The sequence below is a fragment of the Gouania willdenowi genome, chromosome 4, assembly GCF_900634775.1.
Source record: "Gouania willdenowi chromosome 4, fGouWil2.1, whole genome shotgun sequence".
NCBI lineage: Eukaryota > Metazoa > Chordata > Actinopteri > Blenniiformes > Gobiesocidae > Gouania > Gouania willdenowi.
In genome coordinates, this window is record NC_041047.1 from 30,169,046 (window position 1) to 30,196,047 (window position 27,002).

The window sequence follows — 27,002 nt, forward strand, 5'->3', positions numbered from 1 at the left end:
AACTTAAATGGCTGGCTGTGATTGGCTTGATCACCATTCAATCAATCTACCTGCACCAATACGTTTTCAACAGTGAATCCCTCTGTAAAAAATGAGGGGGATGAATTTGCGGGTGTCGCATCCCGTGCATCCCCTACGGGTGCGCTGCGCCTGCTGTGTGTGTGTGTTTGCTAAAAGTTTTATTGATATTAGACCTGTACCGGGTAAGGCCATGACTTGTGCTTGTTTTTGTTTGTTGTTGTTGTTTGTTTTGTCCTGTATTGAAAGGAACGTATTTCCTATCCCCAGGTGGTTCTGTGAAGGCCGTGAGCTGCACAACTCCCCCGACATACAGATCTGGAACGATGGCGACCTGCACACTCTGGTGATCACTGAGGCGTTTGAGGACGACACTGGACGTTACACTTGCGTAGCGTCCAACAGTCTTGGAGCAGACAACACGTCTGCTGAGGTTTACATTGAAGGTCAGATATAAGCAGAGGTGAAAGTAATGGATTACAAGTACTCAAGTTACTGTAATTGGGTTGCTTTTAAGGTTACTTGTACTTTTCTGAGGAAATTTCTAAATCAGTGATTTTTACCCTCGGCCTCGGCCAAGGGGTATTGTCATCAGTTCACCCTCCGTCTGTCTGTCTGTGTGTCTGTCTGTCTGTCTGTGTGTGTGTGTGTAGAGTGGTGTAGGTATTTTAATGCAATACCCACTAATCATTCTCACACCAAAACATTGGTACTAATGTGGGGATTCCAGGTAATGTAAAAAATTTCCGGTCAGTCAATTTTTGGCGAAAAAACAGATTTTTTCACAAAATCCTCAAAAACGCTGTCATGGACTGATTTTAAAAAAGGAAAGAAGGTGGACCATTGATACGTTGCTGTAAGGTGACATTCACTCAGGGCTTTAGATTAGTTCTAAAATGTTTCCGATCTGATAATTTTTGGCTAAGAAAAGGCATTTTTTGAAAAAAAAAGTCTCTATTTTTGGACTTTGGATTTTATGTAGGTGTAAATCTGAATTCATGCATCAAAACTATGTACAAATATGGGGATTATAAGTAATGAATAACATTTTCCAGTCTGACAATTTTTGGTGAAAAAACAGCGTTTTTGAGGATTTTGGATGGACTGATTTTAAAGAAGAAAAGAAGGTGGACCATTGATACGTTGCTGTAAGGTAACATTCACTCAGGGCTCCTGATTAGTGGCAACATTTTTATCTTTGTATTTGTCAGAGAAACTACTACGTAATAAAATTCTGTGCATAAACAGGTGAGTAATCATATTTACTAATGTTTTATTCCCCTACCAGTATCATACATGTAATGGACGAACCATTTCCAACTATAAATTCACTGAAGTGCTTAGCTTGGTCACAATACATCAATGTAAATTATTTTTTGTGACAGTTAATATTTTGAGGATTTTTCAAATGTCAGGCTGAGGGTTTTCATGTGTGGGCACGTGATGTAACTTATACTTTTTATAAGAAGTAAAGTAATTAGTTACATTTCTACACATTTCTTCCACTTTGTTGTTTCAGCCAGACTTTTGTCATTTATTCTATTCATCAAATGTCACGGAATGATGGGTATGAGTCAACCTCAGCTAACATCATCCATCAATCACCATTCATTGGTTTCCCAAAGTATAAATAGATAACTATTAATAACTTTATTACAAATGTCATTTCATATATTGTGAACATTAGCGTAATTCAGATTTTCCACTGTCTCTGCTCTAAGATCAGTTGATCTTTACACAAATAGAAACAGTTGGATGTGATTTACACTGTGTTCTGTGTTACTTCCAGGCTATAATAATAGTGACGATAATAATTTTGGAAGAATTAATAATATGAGGGAAACATTGTCCAAGCTTTCATTTGATTTACAATGCAGGGTCACTTTCTGTTCCATTTAGTGAATAATTATTTCCTCCATGCCTAATAAACATCTGTTTAATCACATGTTATAGTAGCAAGATATTTTCTATTGACAAAACTCTCTTGTTTACACCCTGAACATTGCGTCGACCAAAAGTTAAGTGAAGTGACAACATTTAAACAATTGAGAATAATTGTTAGTATGGTGTATTTTTTTGATATGATCCCTCTGTGGCTAATGTTTCTCTCACTGCAGGCGCTTCGTCTTCAGACTCAGAAGGAGAGGGAGCGGTGTCAAAGTCCAGATCAGGAACCATGCCTCAGTAAGTGTGTTTTATGCATGACTTCTTTCAACCTTCTGACCCCAGTGAACCTCCAACCAATGCACAGGTTAACTGATCCCTGCAGGAACGAATCAGGTTGGCTGCATGCTCCAGTTTAACTCAGGCCTTTAAAAAAAAAAAAAAGTTAGTCAAAAAGCCGTGAACATGAGCGCAACGTAAATAATGAGACTCGCAAAGACCAATGAAGTTAGAGAGAAATCATCCTGTCAGGACAATCACCTCCACCTGTTTTTCAAACAGTTATTGTTGCAGTTTTTTAGTTTTTTATAAAACCTGTACCTTTTAAATCACATTGTTCTTATTCATTTGAATCGGCCTTACCTTTTTAATTTGATGGATTTACAGTATGTTTATAAAATTGGGTTCTGAGCATATTTTTCATTAGTTATCCAAAAAGTGGGACACTGGGCAATTGTTTTTGTGACTATTTATTATTGTATAAATAAATCTGCTTCCATCTTAAACCTGTCCTCATTTTTGTTCCACTTTTGTTGACAATTTTAAGCCAGAATTTCTGATATCATCTTGAATGGTGGGAGTCAGCTTTCTTTAAACCACCTTGTTTGAATTAAAAGTACACTGTGTCTAAAAATACGACCGCGTGTCACCGTTTCCCTGCTCAATCATGTTTTGCATTCTAGCGTGCAGAAGAAGACGACGTCAATGTCCCTAACCATTCGCTCATCGTCACCTAAAATCTCTGAGGGACATCCTCGTTGTTCCAGTCTGGTCCAGTCTTTGTCCCAGCCCACACAGCGGGTCAGTCCCTGCAGCACACTGCACTGCTGAGCCGACACATTCCACCTGTTAAAGAGTCTCAGTGTGATTTCTTTTAGATGCAGAGCCCGGTGTCGTCACTGTACACTGCTGGGGTGTCAACACCTCCTTTATTCACCAAAGTAAGTCACAGCATCTGATTAAATCACCACTCATTCAAAACATTTGGATTATTACCAGGTGTGAAAGTAGTGGATTACTCACGTCAGTGTAATTGAGTTGATTTTATTGGTACTTGTACTTTTTTGAGTATATTGGTAAATCAGTAATTTCACTTGTACTTAAAGCAACACTGTGTAACTTTTGGCCACTTGGGGCGCTAGACCGGTAACTTTCACGTCAAGCACCCCTAGTGGCCACAAACGCCAGCGTCAGTCAGTCGCGCCATGGCTGGAGGAGCAGCCGCTGCCGCCACCCTCCTCTCCCCGCTGCCGGAGTCCCGGCACTCGGCCCTCCTCACCGTGTTGGTGGTGCTCCCCCCTACTCCCTGGTCTCGCCGCCGTCGTCGGCCCCCTTCGCCGTGGGTTGGCGCGGCATCTATGTATGAAAAGCGCATTTTTATAAATAAACATTGATTGATTGAACAATCAAATAAATCACATCATAGCTGACCAATCAGATTTAACGTAATGTCCGGCACTAAAACAGCATTGAATGAAGGTTATTTTTCTCAGTTTTAAAGTTAATAAATGAAGCTATTCTTAGAGCCTGATAATTTTTTAATTATTTTGAATTGAATTAATTGGTGTTATTTTACATAAAAAAAGAATTAACATTTTGACAAGCCTTTTATTTTTTACAGAACCTGGTTTCTTTTGTTTTAAGTTTATACATGAGATGTTTACTGTATGCAAGGGAACCGTGGCAAATGTGGGGGGTGAAAGTAACTAGTTACTTTTACTTTAATTGAGCTACTTTTTACTTGTACTTAAGTACCTACTTGAGTAGGATATATCAGTACTCTTTACACCTGTGATTATTACAACAAAAAACACTTAAGTTCTCTTTTTACTTTTAAGAACAATGAAAACATTGTATTGTTTTATAAAGTTAGATCTTTTTTTGGCCACTGGTTTAGTTCAACTTCAAACAGTGTTTTTGCTTAACCTAAAGTGACTGTACGAGTAACTATGAAACCCTGAGTTTAGTGCATTTTACATTTGGCACAGAAAAGGTTTAAAATGTTTTGCTGATCTTTATTTAGATGGACAATTTGCAAGTTTTTCTCAATTATTCACCAAATATGGCATTTCCTCTACTCACTTTTTTTGTTTTTTCAGGTTAGACACTATGTGCAGAGTATGACAATGCAATTCCCTCAAAAACCTCCAGATAATCCAATCGCCAACTTTTTGTTAGTCAAACCAACCTCCAGTGGCGTGATATTGGTTTTGTATAACTTAATTTCAAATTTACAATGCTCTTCTGTTGATGTGATTAAATGTAAATGGAAATGAAAAATGAAAGATTTAAACACTACCATTATGGATAATGTGTTGGAGTCTATCCTTGGCCAGATCCACAATATATCAATGTGTGCTCGACACACACTTATTCAATCTGAGATAGTGCATTGTGTGCACTGGTCCAGGGCTAGGTTAGCACGCATTTATCCAGGTGTGGACCCAACACAGTCTCAGAGGTCCTGCATCACCAAATTCAGCCAGATCCAACCTGTGCTATTTTTGGTGTAGCCCCGGTTCTTAACTTGTCAAAAAACAATCTCAGAGTGCTACATTACTCATTACTGCTGGCCAGACGAGCTATATTGCACAAATGGAAAGATTCCATGGTCCCTTCACATTCACAGTGGATAAAAGATGTAAAAATTAGATACACAGTTTGCAGGTTCTGAAAATACATTTTATAAATTATGGCGCCCGTTTCTGGATTACTTTGAGAGACCTACAACTACAGCATCTGAGTACCCCCCCCCAACTTTTTTTTGTAATTAATTTATTTATTGTTTGTTGTTGTTCTGTTTAATGTATATGGGGTAAAATTAAAGAACATGTAAAGCTCAACATATTTTCATTGTACATCGTACACTGTTTAATAAAAAGACCCTTGAAAGAAAGAAACCCTGAGCTTATGGATGGATAGATAGATAGATAGATAGATAGATAGATAGGTAGATAGATAGATAGATAGATAGATAGATAGATAGAGTAGCTTTATTGATCCTGCTATGGGGAATTTTACCGCCATTACAGCTCAAGATAAAGTGCAATAAAAAAGGCAACAGAAGGCAACACACAGAATATCCAAAAGACACCTGAAAATACATAGATAAAATAAAACAATACAATAATAGAGGCTATATAAATAGAAAATATAAATAGAAAATATAAATAGAAAATATAAATAGAAAATATAAATAGAAAAAAATATCTAAAAAGTATCAAGGATACAGATACAGTATATACATATTTACAGGTGGGGCAAGGAGAGATATTTACATAATTACAAGCATTTCATTTATTTTCACCGATGTTTATTTAATTTTTAGATTTTAACAAAAAAAATAAACCTTACACCATGGAGGATTTTATTAAATTATGGAGGCGATCTGGATCATGTGCTTATTCTGGATCAGTTTCCAAAAAATTTGAAAAATTCCTATCTCTTATAACTGACGAAATTTCAAAAATTCATATCTCGGTTTCCTGATTGAACAATCTTTATGAAATTCCTTCCGTTTAAGTCAGGTTGGTTCCTCATTTACCCCATCGAGTTTCATCTGGGTTGGATCTGGATTGCACATTTTATTACGTTTTTTTGAAAAAATGGGGATTCCCATACATTTGGACCTACTGTATGGTTATTATTTGGGATATACATTTCTTACGAGTCATTAAAGTCTGAATAATCATGGTTTCATTATCAGGATCACTGATCCAGATAACTGCCAATATCTGGCAAAGAGGAGATTTGGTGCTCGGCGGAGGTTTGCGCTCTCTATGTATGATATGTGTGAGAATATCATAGCGTGCATGTACAGGAGGGTGGCCTGGGTTGGAAATTAATGTCTAATTAATTTGAAACAATTGTATTGTTTTAGAGATTTCCGTCATATTTTTGTCAAATTTTAGCTGTGGGTCAAGAACCAACCCAAGATATTTGAATTCTGTTAGAGTTTGAATTGCAATTGAATTTGTAAGTGACATGGAAATTCTATAAAAACTGTAATTTACAATTGAATTAAAACACAAACCTGGTCAATCATGTTACAGTTCTAGGGCTTACACATAGGTCGTTAACAATTATTAAAATGAGTTTATTTTGAACTTTTCCCACTACCTGCCACTTCTCTTCAGGATAACTTTACTGCTTAAATGTTTTTAGTTTTTTTTAAATCTAGGGCTATACTGAAAGAAAAAAGGCTCAGACACCCACACCAAAAATATTAAAACCAATATGTTCATTGATTAGGAATCCTAACAAGGTAACCAAGAGATGAAAAACAAATTAGATGATCGATATTATATTTTAGTGTATTTTACAGCTGATTTAAGACATGGGTCAAACTGACCTGTTATCATAAGAAATGGTTACGTTTTATGGACTTATTTATTAAAGGCTCAGTAATTGTGAATAATTGAATTTGAACTTTGGCAATTGAGAATGTAATTGTAATTGACTTTTAGGGCAAAATGATTATTGTACGTTTATTAGTAATTGGAAAAAGAGCTGGTTATCGCAATCATAATTGAGTTGTAATTAAACATACCGGTAATTGTAATTGTAAAATGTATTTGACCCCATTCCTGATTTCACAGCCCACTTAAAGATTTAAATACCTGACTGAAAAAATCAGCTTGATTTCATGCTTAAAATAAAAACAAGTTATCATGTCAATTAAACCCAGAGGTCTCGGCTCTAAACGGGTTGCTATGGTTAAAGGTTTGGCCTTGTCTGAAATGATTTAGGACTCTCATCCGTGATTTTTTTTTTAAGTTTGCCGCAGATAAATACCTACTTAGATGCTGAGTATCATGCACACCACACACGTATATAAACTTAGAACCTGATCTGTGTGTCCTCAGACTCTGGCTTCCCATAATAACAGCTTGCCGGGCTGTGGCTTTCTGCAGTGGGGGTCAGATAAAACACTGACTTTGATGCACGCTCCTTTTCCACATCCAGAACAGCCTTTTTTCTGCTCAGATGCTTCAACACTCCCTCGTGCTCCCTCAGGCTGCGGGTCTAGTGATGGCAGGAGCTTCAAACAGCTCTGCCAAAGCCACAAGGGTCAGGTCTTTTTCACTCTCCTTCTGCCAGCCGGGCCCTAAATCATTTTCCACTCCATTACAGAAAGACATTTCTTTCCACACACCCAGCCTGCTTTCAAAAGCAGTCCCAGGCTTTAATCATCTCAATGAGAGGATGCTCATCGCTGAGTGAAGTCAGCGCTGTGATGTCACCCAGACACACACCCACAGCGTCAGGAATGCGTTCTACCTCCAGAGTCTTTAAATATGCCTGGGCTAAAAACAAAGTGAGAGGCTCTGCTGCACATTTATCCATTTATCCACTGACGCTAAGTGCCGTCTGTTGACAGACATAGTGTGTCACTCTATTGGCTACCAGGTAAATGTTTTCTTATTCATGCTACACTATCAGATGTCATGTAATGCACTAAACTTCAGGGGAAATCAGCATAATGTCTTTATTAAAAAAAGTAAATAAAATAACTGATGTAAGCACATTTGAAGTTTGACCCCCTACATCTCAGACCAGCATTTAAAAACACAGATTTCACACTCGATACTAGTCTAAATAAACTCCACACAATTTTGTGTCCAACAAAATGAAGTGGATAACATTTAATAAGACACTTATATATAAAAACTAGAAAGCACTCAGAGGGGCGGATTCACTAATGATTTAGTGGTATTAAAACATGTGTAAACATCACTCCACGCGCTAATAAGAAGTACAAAGCACTGGGAATCAGGAGTGCGCCGCCGCTGCGCTTCCCAATGCGCCCTCGTTCCATTTAGCGCGTTTCCCCCTAATGAATATGTATAGTAGGCGGATCTCCCAGGGGGAGCAAAAATATGGGAGGAGGAAATGCAAATAAATGTATGCGGGGGGAGCAATGCGATTCATGAAATCTGGAACTGTTTTAGTACCAGAAAATAGTACAGCTGAAAAGCAGGTGCAAACACACACGCAGAGATCATCGCTGCAGTAAATAGACAGAAAACACAGCAGAGATAGAAAAAAAGGCTCCAGTTGTGCGTGTGTGTGTGTGTGGAAGTGAAAGAGAGAGGAAAAAAAGCTGTGCGTGCGTCCATCTCTTCTCCTCGGGTCATTGTCTCACACAAACGTATGCGATGAGCCGCGCGCATGTACTTATTCGGCACTCACAGTCACATCCACGCACATTTTTCCACTGCGGGATGAATAAAGGATATCTATCTTTCTATCTATCTATCTATCTATCTATCTATCTATCTATCTATCTATCTATCTATCTATCTATCTATCTATCTATCTATTTATCTAGCTATCTATCTATCTATTTGCTGTAATTCATCCATTTTTTAATTTGTTTCCTCTACTAACACCTTCAATTCTGCTGCTTCAGATTTTTATTTTCGCTTCCACGCACTGATGTTCACACTCCATGTTCAACACAGCACGTACAAAACACTCATTTAAATAAGGGCGGTCTGCACCAGTTCTGCACGTGCACTAATCATTTCTGCAATCTTAGTGAATTCCTTGCAGCAGGTTAGGAAACTGCGCCACTAAAGAGTTTAGGGAAGCAACTGAATTACCACCCTTTATTTCAGATCTTAGTGAATCCGCCCCAGAGAGAGCAGACCTCCGCCACATCATAGCAGTTCCTCATATTGAATTGTCATCTAAATGTTACAAAGATATTGAAGAAAATCCGTTTATCTATAACCGTGTTTGTTTTCCAGATTTCAACGAAACTCAGTTGAGTGACAGAGAAACCAACCTTACATGTCTGAGTCAAATATCATGACATTTTTGAAATTTCACCAATTATAAGCCATCGGGATTTTTTTTTTTACATTTTTAGAACTGATTCAGATTCAGGATATTATTCTGGATTATCCACAAAATCTAATCATTTGTTCCATATCCCATTTTGAATATTTCCTTAAAATGTAATCAAAATCTGTCCATGGGTTTTTTAGTTAACGGTTTGCAGAAAAATAAATAAACACTGGCAACGACATAACCTTAGCGGGAGTAAATCTACCATGCAAATGATTGAAAAGTTTGTTTTTGGGTGCTGTATGTTAATATGAGGTAATGTCAGTTTTGATATAAAGTAAGTATGTAAGTAAGTAGTTTATTTATAAAGCGCTTTTGCAGATAAAATCACAAAGTGCTGTACAGAGTTGTGGTAAAAGTACAAGTGCAACACAATAGAATAATAAAACAAGAGTGCATAAATATCAAAAGAACAGCAACATTAAAGGACAAATAAAAATTAAAATCCAGTTAACTAAAATCTTTACTGTAAAGAGTAGTCTTCAGCAGTTTTTTAAAAGTGTCCACACAGTTGAGCTCCCTGAGAGACTGGTGCAGGTTATTCCAGAGTCTGGGAGCTACAGCCTGGAACGCCTGGTCTCCTCTGGTTTTAAATTTAGTTTTTGGGGTCTTTAGGAGACCCTGACCTGAAGACCGAAGGCATCGCCCTGATGAGTAGGGGCACAACAAGTCCGAGATATATTTAGGGGCCTGACCATGTAATGCTCGGAACGTGAGAACTAATATTTTATATTCTATGCAAAACTTAACTGGAAGCCAGTTCAGAGTAGCAAGAATGGGGGTGATGTGGGATGTTCTAGAAGCACCAGTTAAAAGTCTGGCAGCAGCGTTCTGAACGATCTGGAGTCTGTTTAGGGTCGACTTATTAAAACAAGTAAAAACAGAATTACAGTAGTCAATACGAAATGATATAAATGCGTGTATGACCAGTTCCAGATCTGATTTTGATAAAAGACACCTCACTTTAGAGATATTTCTCAGGTGGTAAAAACAGTTTTTAGTCAATTGACGACAATGTCCCTCCAAAGACATGGACTGATCAAAAACAACCCCAAGGTTTCTGAGGCTGGTAAGTACTGACATTCCACTGCAATAGCCATTTTAGCAACCATAAAACAAAGCGAATAAAATAAAAACAAATAAAGCAAAATTTAGGTTTCTGAGATATTAGACATGGAACATGCAAAAGTGGAAATATTCTAAGTGCACAATGCTATTACATCACAATCTCTACATTATCGCCCTTATCCCCATGGTTGATGGATTTCTGTATATTTTAAGAAACCATGATAAGAAATTGATTTTTCACAGTCTCCAGTATGATGATAAAGACATTTTAAATTAAGTAGAAGTGGTAAAAATAAATAAATTGATAATCAATTAATTGTGATTTAATCGACGATAATGAATCGATTCCTAAATTTCCAAAGATTGATTATTTAAATTTTTCAATTTGTAATGCAAATCAGTTGAATCCTCGCCCAAGGTGTTACTCAAAAGAGAAGACAATTAATTCAGTAGCAGAAATAATCAAAAATCTAGTTACTGTTAATAATCAAAAATCGCTTCGAAATCGAGTCGAGACGTCAATAATCGGAATTAAATGAAATTCGGACAGGTGGATGATTAACTACTTATTAACCCTACTGTTAAATGTAACCTGCAGGCTCGGGTAAACTTGTAAAAAGTGAGGTAAGATCTAATTCTTAATGAATTTTGAAATATAGATTTCAAAGTTGGATAGATTAAAACATGTAAATGTATTTTTTAATGTGTATCCAAAAAAAAACAGATGCATTGATCTGATTAACTCTGAATCTTACCATACTTTTGTGAAGGAAAAGTACGTTTTTCACTTACTTTACCTGTTTTCTAAGGACAATGAGGGTCAGTGAAGAGAAACAATGCCAAACATGAAGAGCATGAAAAGACGTGTGTTTTTTCTTTGTGTATCTCCAGTTATTTATGTGATTTCTGTTTTCAGTACTGGTTTCTGTCCCTTATATGGTCCACTTTTACCAACCTATGGTAAATGGTAAATGGACTTGATTTATATAGCGCTTTATCACCACACTGAAGCAGTCTCAAAGCGCTTTACATATCAGCTCATTCACCCAATCACTTTCACATTCACACACCAGTGGGACAGGACTGCCATGCAAGGCGCTAGTCGACCACTGGGAGCAACTTAGGGTTCAGTGTCTTGCCCAAGGACACTTCGACACATAGTCAGGTACTGGGATCGAAACCCCAACCTCTCGGTCAGAAGACGACCCGCTACCACCTGAGCCACGGTCGCCTATGTGGGGTACCACCTCTCTGAGTATGTTTAACTTTCCCCTCCTCTCCCTGTTGTAGCATCTGCAGGATGCCCAGGCCTCTGAGGGCCAGGTGGTGGTTCTGGAGTGTAGAGTTCGTGGAGGTCCTCCTCTGCAGGTCTGTTGGTCCCGACAGGGAAAAGAGATTGTGGACTCTCCCGATTTTCGGATTCTACAGAAAAGTGAGACATCAATAAGCTGAGTTCATTCATATCGGCCTTTAATGAAAAATATGTTGACTTCCTCTTTTTTTCAACTTCTTCACTTTAGAGCCTCGATCTGCAGCTGAGTCAGGTACCCCCATACCACCATACGCCCCCCAGTCAGTCTAACACCGTGAATGACAAATATGGATATCTAGATTATCTTTCATGTTATTGGTCTTTAAATGGCTTTTTCTTTCCAAAGACAATGATACACACACACAAAGTGGTAAATATGCCAGGTTTCTCTTACCTGTGTGACTCAATGTTAGAATCAGGTGTTTCTGAGTCACACAACATCCCTGAACATCTGGATGTTTAGATGTTGCTGTTGTTTGGCATTCTCATTACTTGTTTCCCTACTGACTCACTGATCAACATGACTAGTTGTCAGTGTATGAGACTAGTCCTTCTCGTGTCATGTCTCTATAAATCTAATGTGAACTTGTGACTGTATTTGATGTCTGTGTTGATCGTGTCAACGACACCCCTAAAAACTCATGTTGCAGAATGTGGTTAAAGTGTGTACTACCGATGCTGTGTCTTTAGAGGAGATCTGTACTTTGGTGATTGCTGAAGCCTTTCCAGAGGACGGTGGGTTGTTCTGCTGCACGGCTTCCAATCCGTATGGCTCTGTTAACAGCTCAGCACAACTCACTATCACTCCAGGTGAGTCACACCAAAAGCAAGTCAAAGCAAGCAAAGAGATACATCAATCAATACTATAATGCAAGAAAAGTCTGTGTGTGTGTGTTTGTGAAGCGAATATCTCCCCGACACGGTGTCTGTTTGACCTGAAACTTTGTCAACGGCTTCCAAATACCCAAAGTCTGTGCATCTGTTATTTTGGAGTAATTTTTTTAATTTCAAATCGTTTATTTTTAATTTAATTTCGCTCGGACAGCACATTCATGTTCACCCAGAAGTTAAACGTATTCACCTTAGTGTGAGGGGGCGCTAGCGCACCATCTATACTGTACATCTATACTTCACTGCACAGCTCCTCACAGTGGCGAGCTAGAGTCACGTGTGCGGCCAGAGCCAATCTTAAAACACGCCTTCACCACACATAAGGTATTTATAATAAAAATATACTAAATGAGTAAATTAAAACAAAAAACTAAACAATAATTATCAAAAATGTACACAAAATGACAACTGACATGCACAAAACTACACTAAAAAAATACACACAATGACTCCAAAAAACTTTTGTTACAGAAAAATATACCAAACGAAAAAAAATTAAAAATGAGTAAAAAAAAAACAACAAACACATTTATCATGTGCATGTCCCATAGAATTAAACCAGGGAAATCACACACACACACACACACACACACACACACACACACACACACACACACACACACACACACACACACACACACACACACACACACACACTGTTTTACTTTGCACCCACAAATAAACCCCTTTGTAACACTACAGAGTATGTACACCTCTTTGTACATCCAACCTTCAAATACATACTCATTTGGCCATAATTGACAACTCTACTTAAGCTCCTCCCACTAAATGCATACTTCCGACAGGCACTGTATTAGTGTAGGTAATTTTAGTTACTAATAAATTAAAACAGTGTTGCCATAATTTAAAAAAATGCTTACTTTTGTTAAACATGTTTATTACTCTAACTTGTAAAATGGAAAAAAAAAAAACACTTTCGACGCAGAAGGACCATTGTATGAAGTCTGTTCTGCAGCTGACTCAGCAAAGAACAGGCTGTGTTCATTGTACAAACAATAGTTTATTTTTTGTATGTTTAAAAGCGTTTTTGGTTTGAGGGACTTTTGTTTTTTATACATCTGAAAAGAAACGGACATTGTTTATGTCTGTGAACCAGAAAATTGTTTGTACGTAGATGAGAGGTGAGACCACAACTATTCTGTGCTCATTCTCACAAACAGATCCGTCCACTGAGCTCAGATCTCAGTGCACTTCAAAGGCCAGGATGAATGAACAGGAACTGCATCTGGATGAATAGACCCAGCTGTTGGAGACTCAGATCAGCTCAAATATGGTTGCATGTGTGTTTAATGTTACTGTTTTTTAGTCCATTGTCGGGAAACTTTTTGGCCATTAAAGCAAATCCAGATGAGGATAGTGAGGGCATTTTGGCAGGCTCTAGCAGGGTTGGGATCAATTATATATCCAATTACGCAATTGATGATTATTTACTATTATGGTGTAATTATAACTGTAATTGTAATTGAAAAAAACTGCTGCTGTTGTAATCGTAACTGAATTGTAATTGACTCTGTAATTGTAATTGGCATGAAAAGCCTACAAAAATTATCAATTATATTTTGACAACCATGGATAATCAATCAATCAATCAATCAATCTTTATTTGTATAGCGCCAAATCATAACCAATGGTATCTCAAGGCACTTTACAGTAGAGCAGTCTTAAGGACGGACTCTTCATTTTATGGATACACACATATGCATATATACGTATATACACATACATATGTATCCCACACCCAACATGAATTCATCATGGCGGCAAGGAAAACCTTCTGTTAAGCAGCAGGAACCTTGTGTGGATCCCATTCCTATGATGAACAGCCATCCACGTTATGCTGTGTTGGGTGTGTGCAGAGGAAAGGGTGGAGACAGAGTTGTTGAGACTCTGTAACTCCACACTGAGGATCCCACGGACCTGCAAGACAAAAGCCAGAAGGAGTACAGGAGCAAACACACAAGGGAAGAAGCAGACATAGAGGGAGTGTTTGAGAGAGGAATGGGACCCTCTCCGGTCCCTCTCTAACCTAAATGACCTCTCTCTTAACGCCCTCTCCAACCTCTCTCCAACCGAGCATGCCAGACCCCCCCCCCCGGCAGTCTATGCCTATTGCATCTTAATTATGAGCTATGAGCTGGTTCCTAACTAAAAGCTTTATCAAAGAGGAATGTTTTGAGCCTAACCTTAAAGGTAGAGAGGGTGTCTGCCCCCCGAACCGTGGTTGGTAGATGGTTCCAGAGAAGTGGGGCCTGATAACTGAAAGCTCTTCCTCCTATACTACTTTTAGAGATGAATGGAACAACGAGTAGTCCAGCATTTTGAGAGCGTAGTGTTCTGGGGGGATTGTATGGCACTACAAGCTCCTTGAGATAGACTGGTGCCTGTCCATTTAGGGCTTTATAAGTGAGAAGAAGAATCTTGAATTCTATTCTATATTTTATGGGAAGCCAATGCAGAGAGGCTAATACAGGAGTAATGTGATCTCTTCTCCTAGTTTTAGTCAGTACACGTGCTGCAGCATTTTGAACCAGCTGAAGTGTCTTAAGCGACTTGCTCGGGCAGCCTGCTAAAAGAGAATTACAATAATCCAGTCTAGAGGTAACAAAAGCATGGACTAGTTTTTCGGCGTCGCCCTGAGACAGGATAGATCTGATTTTAGCAATGTTACGGAGATGAAAGAAGGCAGTTCTTGAAGTTTGTTTTATGTGAGAGTTGAAGGATAAATCCTGATCAAATAGAACCCCAAGGTTTCTAACAGTTGTGCTTTGTGCCAGAGTAATGCCATCTAGGGCAGTTAGGCTAGCATAGGTTTCTCTAAGGTGTCGCGGGCCCAGTACAATGACCTCAGTCTTGTCTGAGTTGAGAAGAAGAAAATTTTGGTCCATCCAGGCCCTAATGTCCTTTAGACAGGCCTCAAGTTTAGATAGCTGATTTGTCTCACCTGACTTCATTGATACATACAGTTGGGTATCATCAGCATAGCAGTGGAAGTTAACAGAGTATTTTCTCATAACATTACCAAGGGGGATCATATAGATACAGAAGAGGATTGGACCTAGCACAGAGCCCTGAGGAACCCCGTAGCTTACTTTAGTGTACACAGAAGACTTATTATTCACGTGTACAAACTGGTACCTATCAGATAGGTAGGACTTAACCAGTTTAGGGCAGTCCCTGTGATTCCAAGTAATTTCTCTAATCTCTCTAGTAGAATATAGTGATCTATAGTGTCAAAAGCTGCACTAAGATCTAATAAAACCAGCACTGAGAGTCGTCCTTCATCTGAAGCCCAGAGTAGATCATTAGTTACTTTAACTAAAGCAGTCTCTGTGCTGTGTTGAGCTCTAAAACCTGACTGGAAGTCCTCGAACAGGCTGTTGTTTTGAAGAAATTCACAGAGCTGAGCTGCCACAACTTTCTCAAGAATCTTTGAAATAAAAGGAAGATTAGATATAGGCCTGTAGTTTGCTAAAGTGCTGGAATCAAGAGTAGGTTTTTTGAGAAGGGGTTTGATTACAGCTACTTTAAAGGACTGTGGCACGTAGCCTATTGATAGGGATATATTTATTGTCTCCAACAAAGATGGGCAGACTAGGGGAACAACTTCTTTAAACAGCTTAGTTGGGATCGGATCTGAAAGGCAGGTCGATGGTTTGGAGGATGAAATAATAGAGTTAAGTTCCTGAAGTCCTATATGTGTGAAACAGTTTAGGTTAGGCCTATTTACATTTAATGGTACAGCAGGCCCAGGTGAAGGCAGGGAGTGGCTAATTTTATCTCTAATCTTGTGAATTTTATCGTTAAAAAATGTCATAAAGTCCTCACAGCTGAGGGCTAGAGGAATCATGGGCTCAATAGAGCTCTGACTTTGTGTTAGCCTGGCTACAGTGCTGAAAAGGTACCTCGGATTATTTTTATTTTCTTCAATTAGTGAGGAATAGTATGTAGATCGACTATGTCGTAAGGCTGTCATGTATTTACTATGGCTTTCTTGCCAAAGTATTCGTGACTCCTCTGTTTTATTGGAGCGCCACATTCTCTCTAATTTACGGGTTGTTTGTTTGAGTGTGTGAGTTTCAGAGCTAAACCACGGAGCTTTCCTCTGACGTTTAATAGTTTTTTCCCTCAATGGGGCAATTGAGTGCAAGGTGGATTTTAGTAGACTAGCAGAGCTATCGACAAGCAGATCCAGTTGAGAGGGGTTATAATTAATATCATAGTTATTTATTGGATGGTGCACTGAGTTTAAGGCAGCAGGAATGGCCTCTTTAAATTTAGCCACAGCACTGTTGGATAGATTTCTACTTGTAACTATTTTATTGCACAGTGCGAGATCCTCTAGGATAATGTTAAAAGATATTAAAAAGTGTAACCATGTTAAAGTTCTTTGGCTCACACATACAGTATGTAGTTAACAATCATTAAAATATGTCACTTTTCTTGAAGATCATTTTACCATTTAAAAAAAAAAAAAAAATCAAAGGCTATACGGACAGAAAACATTAAAACCTATATTTTCATGGATAAGGAAGAAGAGATGAAAAACAAATTAGATGATAGATTTTTTTTTTGGGTTTATTCTAAAGCTGATTTAAGACATGGGTTAAACTGACCAGTTATCATTAGAGATGCTAACATAAGAGGAAGGTTATGTTTTATTGGTTTATTTATTAAAGGATCCGTAATTGTGATTAACTGTAATTGAAATTTGGAACGTTATTGTAATTGACTTTCAGGGTAAAAGTAATAATTGTAATTTGAATTGTAATTGGGAACAATGCCAGTTACTGTAATCATAATTGAACATAGATAATTAAAGATGTATTTGGGCTCTAGACTAGGGCTAATGTAAAGAGAACATAATAAAAAATAAAGGCTTTGAGGATAAAAAGCGTAAAATGTCAAACTTCCTTCCTGTTTGTTTGCCTCTACAGCTGATGACTTATCCAGCAACGGCTTGTCTGGTGACAGCTCAGGATTTGAGGATACAGCATCCTTCCCTCCTCCACCCCCACCCTCTGAAATCAGCCTCCTGGAGCTGCCGCCTAGGACCCTACCACAGCCTGGCACTGATGCTTTTGATTACCAAGAGCTGGAGATGTGGCCCAGTGTGGCAGCTCTTCCTCCGGTACCGGCTAGCCCAGAGGCCGAGGAGAAACAGTCACCAGAGAACGGACAACACCCAAACTCACCATCACCTCCATGCCTGCCCGAGGAGCCTTCACTAACACCTTCCCCTCCACAACAACCTGACTCTACAACAGATGTCCTGGAAACAAAGTCTCAAAGTCCAACAAACTCAGTACAAGACTGTTTACCATCTTCAGGCAAGATGTCTCCCCTGTCTCCATCTCCACTGAAAGATGGTCCTCCTATCCCAGTCAAGCCTAAACCAAAGCTGTGAGTACCTATCGTGTGTGTGTGTGTGTGTGCGCACGCACGCTATGGGGGTGAATCCATTCTAAATTCATGCGCACCAGTCCAAACGAAGGCGTACCCTGCGCCTGCACGTCTGCTCTACATTTCCCATAGACTTAGAATGGGTACACGGGCACAATGTCCTAGTCAAGTCCGCATGTGTGCTTGCAGACGTGTTAACACTTTTGCAGAAGCTTTAATGTGCATACACATTAAAGTGTATGCACACCTACGCCACACCTGGATGTGCACCTAACAAACAGACATATATCAGTCACACGTAAGGCAAGGCAAGGCAAATTTATTTGTATAGTACATTTCATACACAAGGCAACTCAATGTGCTTTACATGACAAAACATTCAACAGCTTAAAATCAATAAGAACATTTAAAATCATCAGTAAAATCAATTAAAATCATCAGCAAACACATTACATCAATAACATGACCAAAAATCTCCCTCTCAATCATACGCAGTGGAGAAAAAAAGTACCATTAACTTTGATTTAAAAATGTTCACATTGGACGCAGGTGTGGTGTGAGTGAAACTATAGCGATCAGGTGCGCTTCACTATCGATCACCATCTACGTGACATGTAAATACTTAGAAAAAATTGTTGCGCGCTTACACGTGTACGCCTGCATGCTTGCGCAACTAACAATTTTTTCCAAGTGTTTACATGTCATGCAGACGGTGATCAATAGTGAAGCGCGCCTGATTACTGCAGCTTCTGTCACGCCACACCTGTCACTACACCTAACTACTTTAATTAGGTAAGTTTAGTGAAAGTTAGGCAGGCAGGTACACGTTCTTGGACTGGTGCGCATGAATTTAGAATGGATTCACCCCCATAGCATGCTTTCATGCGTGCGCGTGTACGTGTGTGTGTGTGCCTCCCAGGGTGGGATCGTTTGAGACATGGTGGAAATAAAAGCTTCAACTCAGTAAAAAGGGTTAAAAGGGGGAATCCCAGGCCTTTATTGGAACAAAAGCTTTCTCGTCCCCTGCCTTTGTGTTGGTTTCAGCGTTGCACCGTGTGTGTGCCAGGGCGAGTCTATCAGCTGCTGTCTGTCTGTCTGTAGTTGTAAACAGATCTGAGCAGCTTTTGCTAGATGGGTCCTATTGTTTCTGTCTGACCTCAAGCTGCATGCCCAGCCCTGGTCAGAGCCATTGAGCCTATTTTTTCCTGAACACCTATTTGACAGCTCTGTAGATCAGGTTCAGTGTGACTGTCATTAGATAGGAGCTGGACAATGGATGGCTTTGTTTGGAATGCTTCAGTAGTTGACATGTCTGCATTGGTTATTCTAACCCAACAGGGATGAATTATGGGGTTGAACTAACCCATTGTGGTATACTTTGAAGCCAAACTGATGCTATAATAAAACAGTTAATTGTAGCTTGCTACATAGGCTACACATTAATAGCCATAGCAGATCACCACAATCATATTTTAGGATTTTGTGTTTGGAGAGACAATTTTTGGCCAAAATATGAACCAGGCAATTCTGCTATTAGTCTGCTATCATGCTAGCCATAAGCTAGCATGATGTCAGTGCATGTATTACCATGCATACATATCGTAACCAATCATCGTCATCAAGCAATAGATGGTTATTGATAAAGGTGCTGGAAATTGATGAATGATTCGGATTGACCTTAGTGGGGATGGGAATTGATAAGATTTTTACGATTCCATTTTCAATTCGGTTCTTTATCGATTCTCATTTGGAAAAAAAGGGTAACAAACAGGTCGACTGGTACACAAACTTAGTCAGTGACTCACTGCTTGTTTACTGTATATCTCTCCTGGCCTGTGTCATTTTACTCTTCCCTGCCTTAGTGAAAGGAGAAGCTAGAGGCAGTACTGCCAGCCTCTGAGACTCTGTCCTTAGTCATGGTCATCTAAATGAAATGAGAAAGCTTTCATTTAACGTTGACACTTGGTAATAGCAGGTTTTACAACTAGGCAAATTGCGCTAACATGAAATTGCAGCATTAACAGCAGAGGACGTGCTAACTTTGCCGCTGCTGCTGGCTTGAGATTCACTCGGGAGCGAATCAAAAATGTGTGCTGCTGCTGGGTGTGCATATGTTTCTGCATAATGGTAGTACTTCCTCCCTTTGAATAAATATCCACTTTGTTAGTGTTGCAAGTTGCCCTGTTCTCATCCTCAAATGTATCTACGCATGGCGTGGAGAGATGTAACTACGCCACGCACGTTGCGAATCAATAGCAAGAATCATTTGCAAAGTTTGCAAACAAGGAATTGAAACACTTTCCATCCATCGTGGCTACGGTATGACACAGCACAAGCTCACGGGAGATAATGAAACGTAAATGAATTGTGGAACTGTGGAGATTGTGAAACTGTCACGTTAATTAATCGAGCGTTTCTTGCGTGCCAACACGATTTCTTCTTCTTCCTGCTACTTGGAAGGAATTTAAAATTGATGTATTTAATTTGGAAGTTATTTTCCTTAACCATGAACCCTAAACCTTTACCATTTCCTTCTGCCCCAACCAACCCCTTATTATTAGCTGTACCACCATTTTTCTTTTACTCAACTTAGTATAGTGGTCAAGGCCTCAGTCTTTCCCTGAGGCAGCAAGGGTTTGATTCTCAGTGTGAGTTGTGTTCTAATCTGAAGCTTATTTTTGTTCCAAGCAGCATGAAAAAAAAATAGGAAATCATGTTGGCGCCCATGAAACAAACAATTATGAACGTGACAGTTTTACAATCCCCCATAAGATGGAGTTGTATGACAGTGTCATTCACTTATGGTTGAATGTCTGACCCAAAGAAACTTTTATTTTGTCACCAAGGGTATCCAGGGACTAATCCACCACCCCTCCAATTAGCTGACTCGACAACACAGCCACAGCTTTCCCATCAACATTTAATCAGCTACTACCATGTGCAGTAGATTGTGTGATCCAAAGCCACATCTGAATATTTACAGGGTTTACAGAAAGTGAATAAATACTAACAGACCATACCACAACATGTGTTTGGTTTGCAATAAAATGTATGAGTTAAAGACGAACCTGGATCATTGGAGTCAGGTTTTGTGTTCTAGTTGTGTTCTATGTAAAGCATCAGTGTTTTCTGGATGATGACTAATAATAGAGAGGAGGAAACAGAGCAACAGTTGCTGACAGCCATACTTCTGTGTGCAGGATGTTCGTAGAAAAAGATGTGAATAGATTGTCAGTCTCTCTAGGATCTTGCAGCATTTTTTGTGTTAATTTCACCCTAATTTTCAGATTGTCCCTTTGTCTTTTCTGCAATCTATACTGTCGTATATTTCATAGGACAGCATTTAGATTCTTCACCTTTAACAAGAAATGGAAGAACCTTCCATCTTTACACAACATGAAGTACTTCCTTCCAGGCCTGCCACTGTTAGTGATGAAGAAGTTTGCAGCTGTCTTTACTTGGTCAGTGTCTCATGTTTGCTGGGGGAAAAGTGGCTTTCCATAAATGAGTCACAAAAAGCATTCATGAGCCAAATTCATTCCAATACAAAACTGCATGGCGTTAGGAACACTTTCCCCTTTCTTTTTTGTCGCTTTTTGGTGCGTCTTAGAGTGGACAGTTTTTGAAAATTGCAGCTATTAATTCAATAAATTGTTGATTTAATGATTTGGTAATGGTTTCCTGTTATCTGGTGGTTAGTTTTTGGATAATTATAATAACAACATGAAATGACTTGGGAGGGATATTTCAGAAAGGAGGTTCAACACAGTCTGAGTCTATCCATAAACTCTGAGTTAACATATTCCGTGATGGGAAACTCTGAGTCTCAGATTCCATCACAGCTGAAGTGGGTCAATCAACTCTGAGTATGTAAATCTTGAGTCACTCTTGCGCACGAGCGTGATAAAAAGCCATCATCAATTGAGCAAAGATACCATGAGCTACCATGAGTTACCATGGCAACAAGCCGGAAGAGAGCGACTTATTTCACTCAGATAGAGCTAGAAGCTAGAAGTGTGTGGAGAATATCTATTCTAAGACGAAAAGGTCAATCGACCAAGAGAAAACTTGGCAGCAGCTAAAAATTAAATCTAAAAATATTATCCAGAATGGTCATATTGAAGGTTATAAATGTGTCTTCCCCCTTTAATTGCCACAGGTTTGTATCCAGGGAACTTTACAAAAGACGACAGTAGGTGTTTTAATGCAATGCAAGCCTTTCCCTAAATGCTCTGCATCCCATATGTTGTAGAGAAAACTACCGTTTGCAAAAAAACCTAAAGCAGCGCAACATTTGTAATGATGTGAGCGCACGTCCACAGTGTGTGATGTTACAAATGTGTGGTCTGAGAAGAGTGTCAAGATAAATTAAAGTGTTCCTTGAAAAGCGGTAACATTCCCAAAGATATTCCTTAGGAAAAGTAAGAATATCCATTCTTCGACAAAAACACCGCTCGTGGTGTAGAGCATCTCTAATTATTTGATCGGGGTTTCTTATACAACACCTGCCAGCAAGCAGGTTCAATTCATGGAGAATGTTACCATGGTGACATACTCAGAGTATAACTTAACTCGCTTTCTAGAACCAGAAACTCAGAGTTCCCCTTATTTGAGCCCGAACATACTCATAGTATAAACATGACCCGCTTTCTGTTCTATCAATGCCTCAGTATCAATAAAGGTTATTTTGGTTTTAAGCCTATACAATTCTGAGTTTCTGAAAAACAAAGTATGTTTACCTTTTGCAAACCCTGTGTTGTTTGGTTGTTTACATGTGAGGCTTCCATGTGGAGTTTCTCCGAAAAGCAGGATGACTGTAAAGCTGCTTCCCTCTGAGTTTTTCCACTAAAACAGCGTGAAGAGATAATCAACTCCGGACTGTGAGGCAATTAGGCTGCCTTTTCTGCACCCTCCTATTTAAATTTAGTAATTACATAGTAACAAATAGCAACACTATTAACCAAAGGTCGTAGCAGTGCCACACTCTGCGCTGTTACCTAAGACGACCTCGTGAGTTAAAAACTGTTTAGAGGATCCTGTTGTGATGCACATTTTCGCAGGCTGCCGTAGTTTCTTATCTGCCACTTGTTGCTTAATTCATCACAGGAATCTCTGAAAAGAATTCCCACTTTGTTCATTTAATTAGTCGCTTTTACATTTTACTGGCATTTTACGTGATAAGCTACAAAACCTTCTAAGAAACCACTCTGTTAAACTCAACAGACAGGAGTAGAAACTCAGAACCTGGTGTCTTTCTTAGTAACTTGGTTTAATTGTATTTACATGAAAGCAGTTGTATGGTAATGTGTAAGGTTTTACAGTCCAGGGAAGTGTTTTACTTTATATTTATCTTTCTGGGCTTTGAAAACGTTTTTAAATCCTGGTTTCATCACTTTACCTATAAAAACCCCTTTTGGCCTATACGGATTTATTTGCACAGCAGCACTGAATATTGTTCATGAAAAGAAACATTTGCATCAGATAATTATACCTTTCGCTCCATAGTGTTTACAGAGATTGGATATGTGTGCATGTAAATTCTTCCAAGTCCCAGGAACAACAGATTTGAGCTTGAATAACACTGAGCTGATGAGATGGAGGAAGTCATTGTGTAAATTGGCAGCCAGGAGAGCTGAGCTGGAAACAGAGCTGCTGTTATTTCACTGCATTGAGACGAGGTTAGCAGGGCTGGAGGGCTTTTGGGTGTGATGCCTGGCATTGATGCCAGACATCAGCACAAGAATCAAAGGAAACTCTCAGGGGAGAGGCTGGATGTGAATCAGGCTGTTGTTTTTTTTTTTTTAAATGAAAGGCAGTAAAAATGACACTGTTTACAAAGCCAATAAGTTGCTGTGCAAAAATGTTACACCTATTATTAGGAATTACGCATGGTCAGAAAGAAAAATACCATTAAAAGATATTAAAAGATTAGGTTGATGAATTATTTTTTTATGATGTGGAGCGTCTCCTACACCAGGGGTTCTTAACTGGTCTCACACTGGGACCCACATTGCTACAGTCATTAAATCACGACCCACTTTTCTTTTTTTTTTTTAGAATTCCACTAACCAAATTTTGCTTCTCAAAAATAGCACATACACATATATTTTTAAAAATATAAATCTATATTTTTCCTGTGCAACATGCATTTCACAGCATGCTTATCAAACGAAAAGTTTCTTTCAAAATAAAAGACAAGTCCAACATGAGAGACATTAAGCATTTATTCATTTTTGACCAGCGCTGCCCGTGACCCACCTATTACAGGTCCACGACCCACTTTTGGGTCCCGACCCACCAGTTGAGAATTGCTGTCCTACACGATGCTTGCAAAAAAAAACAACATGTAAATATATTTGCCGCCATTTCCGTGATCCAAAGCAGTGGTTCCCAACCTTTTTCGTCCCGTTTACCTCCTTTGCATTTCAGTCATATCATGTGTAGAGTACTGATTGAAATTATACTCAAATACAAGTACAAGTAAGTCATACATAAAATACTCAAGTAAAAGTAAAAAGTAGCTCAATTAAATAGTACTCAAAGTAAAAGTTACTAGTTACTTTCACCCCATGTTTATTTTTGGTAATAAATGTTGCTACGGTTCCCTTGCATACAGTAAACATCTCATGTATAAACTTAAAAAGGAAGAGACCAAATCTTGCACAATTGGAACTCTATTTATTTTTCTCAAAGGTATCTGTATAAAATAAAAGGTTTGTCAAAATCTACAATTCTTTTCTCAAATAAAATAACACAAATTAATTCATTTCAAAATTTAAAATAATTATCAGGCTCTAAATATAGCTTAATTTATTAACTCTAAAACTGAGAATATAACCGGCACTCATTGTCGTATGTTACGATTAATCTGACTAGTGGCAATGATGTGATTGTTGTCTGGTTATTTCACTTTTGGTAGTTTCACAATGTCCGTTGATCATTTTAAAACAAAAAAATAATGAGTTACTCAGTAATGGTTGGATGTAGAAATGTAACTAATTACTTTACTTCTTTTAAAACATACTTAAGTACAAGTAAAATTACTGATTTAGAAATACAGTATTCTCAAAAAAGTACAAGTACCTATAAAACAACTCATTACACTAATGTGAGTACTTGTAATCCATTACTTTCACCTGTGTGTACCCCCTCTACATATCATGAGAACCCCTCCATAATTTAATCTGTTGTTTTAATTGTGTCAGCGAGCGCTCCTAAAACTCCTTCCTGTGTGATTAAATGGCCTCAGCATCATAAATTAATCCATTTCAATAAATCACAAGAAATCACAAGTGGTCAATTTGTCCAAAAATTGCCAAAAAATAAACAAGGAACGTAGCCACAACATAAGTCACTATTTATTAGTATGTGTATATAATTTTAGGCTTTGCAGTACATAACATATTTTGGATTGTTTATTTAGAATATTTTGAATGTCTTGTTTAGAAATAGCCGTAAAATTGGGGATAGTTTGAACTTGGAAAAACCAAAGTGGGCCAATGTTTTTGTATCATTCTCATAAATCTTTCAAGTGCTAGTAAGCACAAAATGGATAAAGCTTTTTTTCTTTTTCTAATAGAAAACAAAGTTATTTTGGCATTATTGCAAGAACGTAATTGTGTTAGCTGTTCTCGAAAACAAGCCATCAGTCTGATGAATTCAAGGGCTAAAACAAGGAGGGGATCAGTTTAGTTTACAAGGACATTTTGGACAATCTTTGCCATTCACAATGTGGCTTCATTTATTCATATCTTTACGAGTAAACATAATGATTCTGCATGCATGGATGGATTGGCAGATGTTTGTTCAGTGTCATGGCTGTGTCTTGACACTGAACAAACACAATGACTAAATCGCAACCAATAAAATCGTAATGTACAAAATCCCAGACTTCATTCTTTTATATATTTATCAAATTAACCATAACACGAACCTTTCTTTTGAATTAACCCTTACCCTTCTTACAGGAACAACAGCCCCAACTGTAATAAAATGTCGTTATTTTATATTTGTACATAATACTGGGATTATGTTCATTTTTTAAACAAAGGTTTTAGGATTTAGTGCGTTGGGGATTTGTCCTGTCACTGGGGCAAACACAATGTGTTGTTCAGGGTGTGACCTCCTTATTTGACTGCTGCAGTATTAGGTCAAACCAACAGATGGTTGGGGTGTCACAGTGAGTAGCAGAAGCAACAATTATCCTTCATTTCTCAGCCTAATCTCTCTATGAAAGGAGAGCGAATCAACACTGACAGTTGAACTTGTCCTCCTCCACAGATTTGAATCCACATAGTGATTTTTATCCCTCGCTCATTCTCCGAGGCACATTTTTCTCTTGTCTGATAGGAAACAGACTTGATTCAAGCAGAACGTCATTTCAAGCATTTCTCACAACATTTATCAAACGTTTCTGTGTCAAGAATGATCCAAGTTTTTTCCCCACTGTGGGTTTATTTAAGAACTGGCTTGGCGATCCAGTTAGTGTAATAAATGTGAAAAACAACAGTTGGGTTTTTTTTAATGCTAGAGTTGGCATTTTAGGTAGATGGTCAGCCAGCAACTATAAGGACAGGAAGTTGTGTTTTAGCTTTAAAGGGGAATTTAAGATTTGACAGCCCAAACAATTCAATTTGAGTTTGAGAGTTTTGAGTTAGAAAGACAAACTGTGTTAAAGCACTTAAGGAAATCTGAGCCAAAAGTCTATTTGATCCAAGGTTCTTTAAAGGTCATGTCTTCAGTCTTCATCAGTGAAAACAGTATCATTTCAAATGCCTCAAGGTCATCAATCATTGTTAATGAACACTCTGTTATTCCCAAACTCATCCCACAGTTTTCCCACAAGCTGAGCTCAGTGATTTCATGTCCTTATTTCATATATCAGTACTTTACTCTCAACTGTTTCCAAAAAGCTTTGTTCACCAATGCATCAGGTAGTAGCTTCAGGGTTGACTTCTGACAAACTACCAAAACAATGTGTCAACAATAAATGAACTGTCAAAGTTATAAATCATTGTATTTTAATTAATAATAAACCTGAACAGAGAAATTTAAGAGTATACATTAAAGCTGATATCCGGAGTTTCTGAGAAACGTCTCGATGTCGCGCTCTAAACTGCTCCACTGCCTCTGCCAATCTACCAGAAGCCACGCCTCTACTTTTCTGCACGCGCATCGCGGAACATAACAAGGTTGCATTGGGTCACATTGATATAGGTCTATGGCTCAGGTAAGAGCCAAAACCATAATTACCTGTTTGCTGTTGTGAGTTGTGTAT

At 38.5% G+C, this 27,002-nt stretch overlaps 1 protein-coding gene across 3 annotated transcripts in view; it reads left to right on the forward strand.

The window, feature by feature from the left end:
• palld (palladin, cytoskeletal associated protein) overlaps positions 1 to 27,002 on the forward strand; it is a 104,533-nt gene that overhangs the window by 42,695 nt on the left and 34,836 nt on the right. For all 3 annotated transcript variants that reach the window (XM_028444713.1, XM_028444712.1, XM_028444714.1), the window contains 8 exons: positions 289 to 464; positions 2,136 to 2,202; positions 2,865 to 2,982; positions 3,060 to 3,122; positions 11,392 to 11,533; positions 11,622 to 11,645; positions 12,104 to 12,223; positions 17,260 to 17,725. In XM_028444713.1, the coding sequence (XP_028300514.1) occupies positions 289 to 464; positions 2,136 to 2,202; positions 2,865 to 2,982; positions 3,060 to 3,122; positions 11,392 to 11,533; positions 11,622 to 11,645; positions 12,104 to 12,223; positions 17,260 to 17,725 (1,176 nt within the window). The remainder of the gene's footprint in view (positions 1 to 288; positions 465 to 2,135; positions 2,203 to 2,864; positions 2,983 to 3,059; positions 3,123 to 11,391; positions 11,534 to 11,621; positions 11,646 to 12,103; positions 12,224 to 17,259; positions 17,726 to 27,002) is intronic.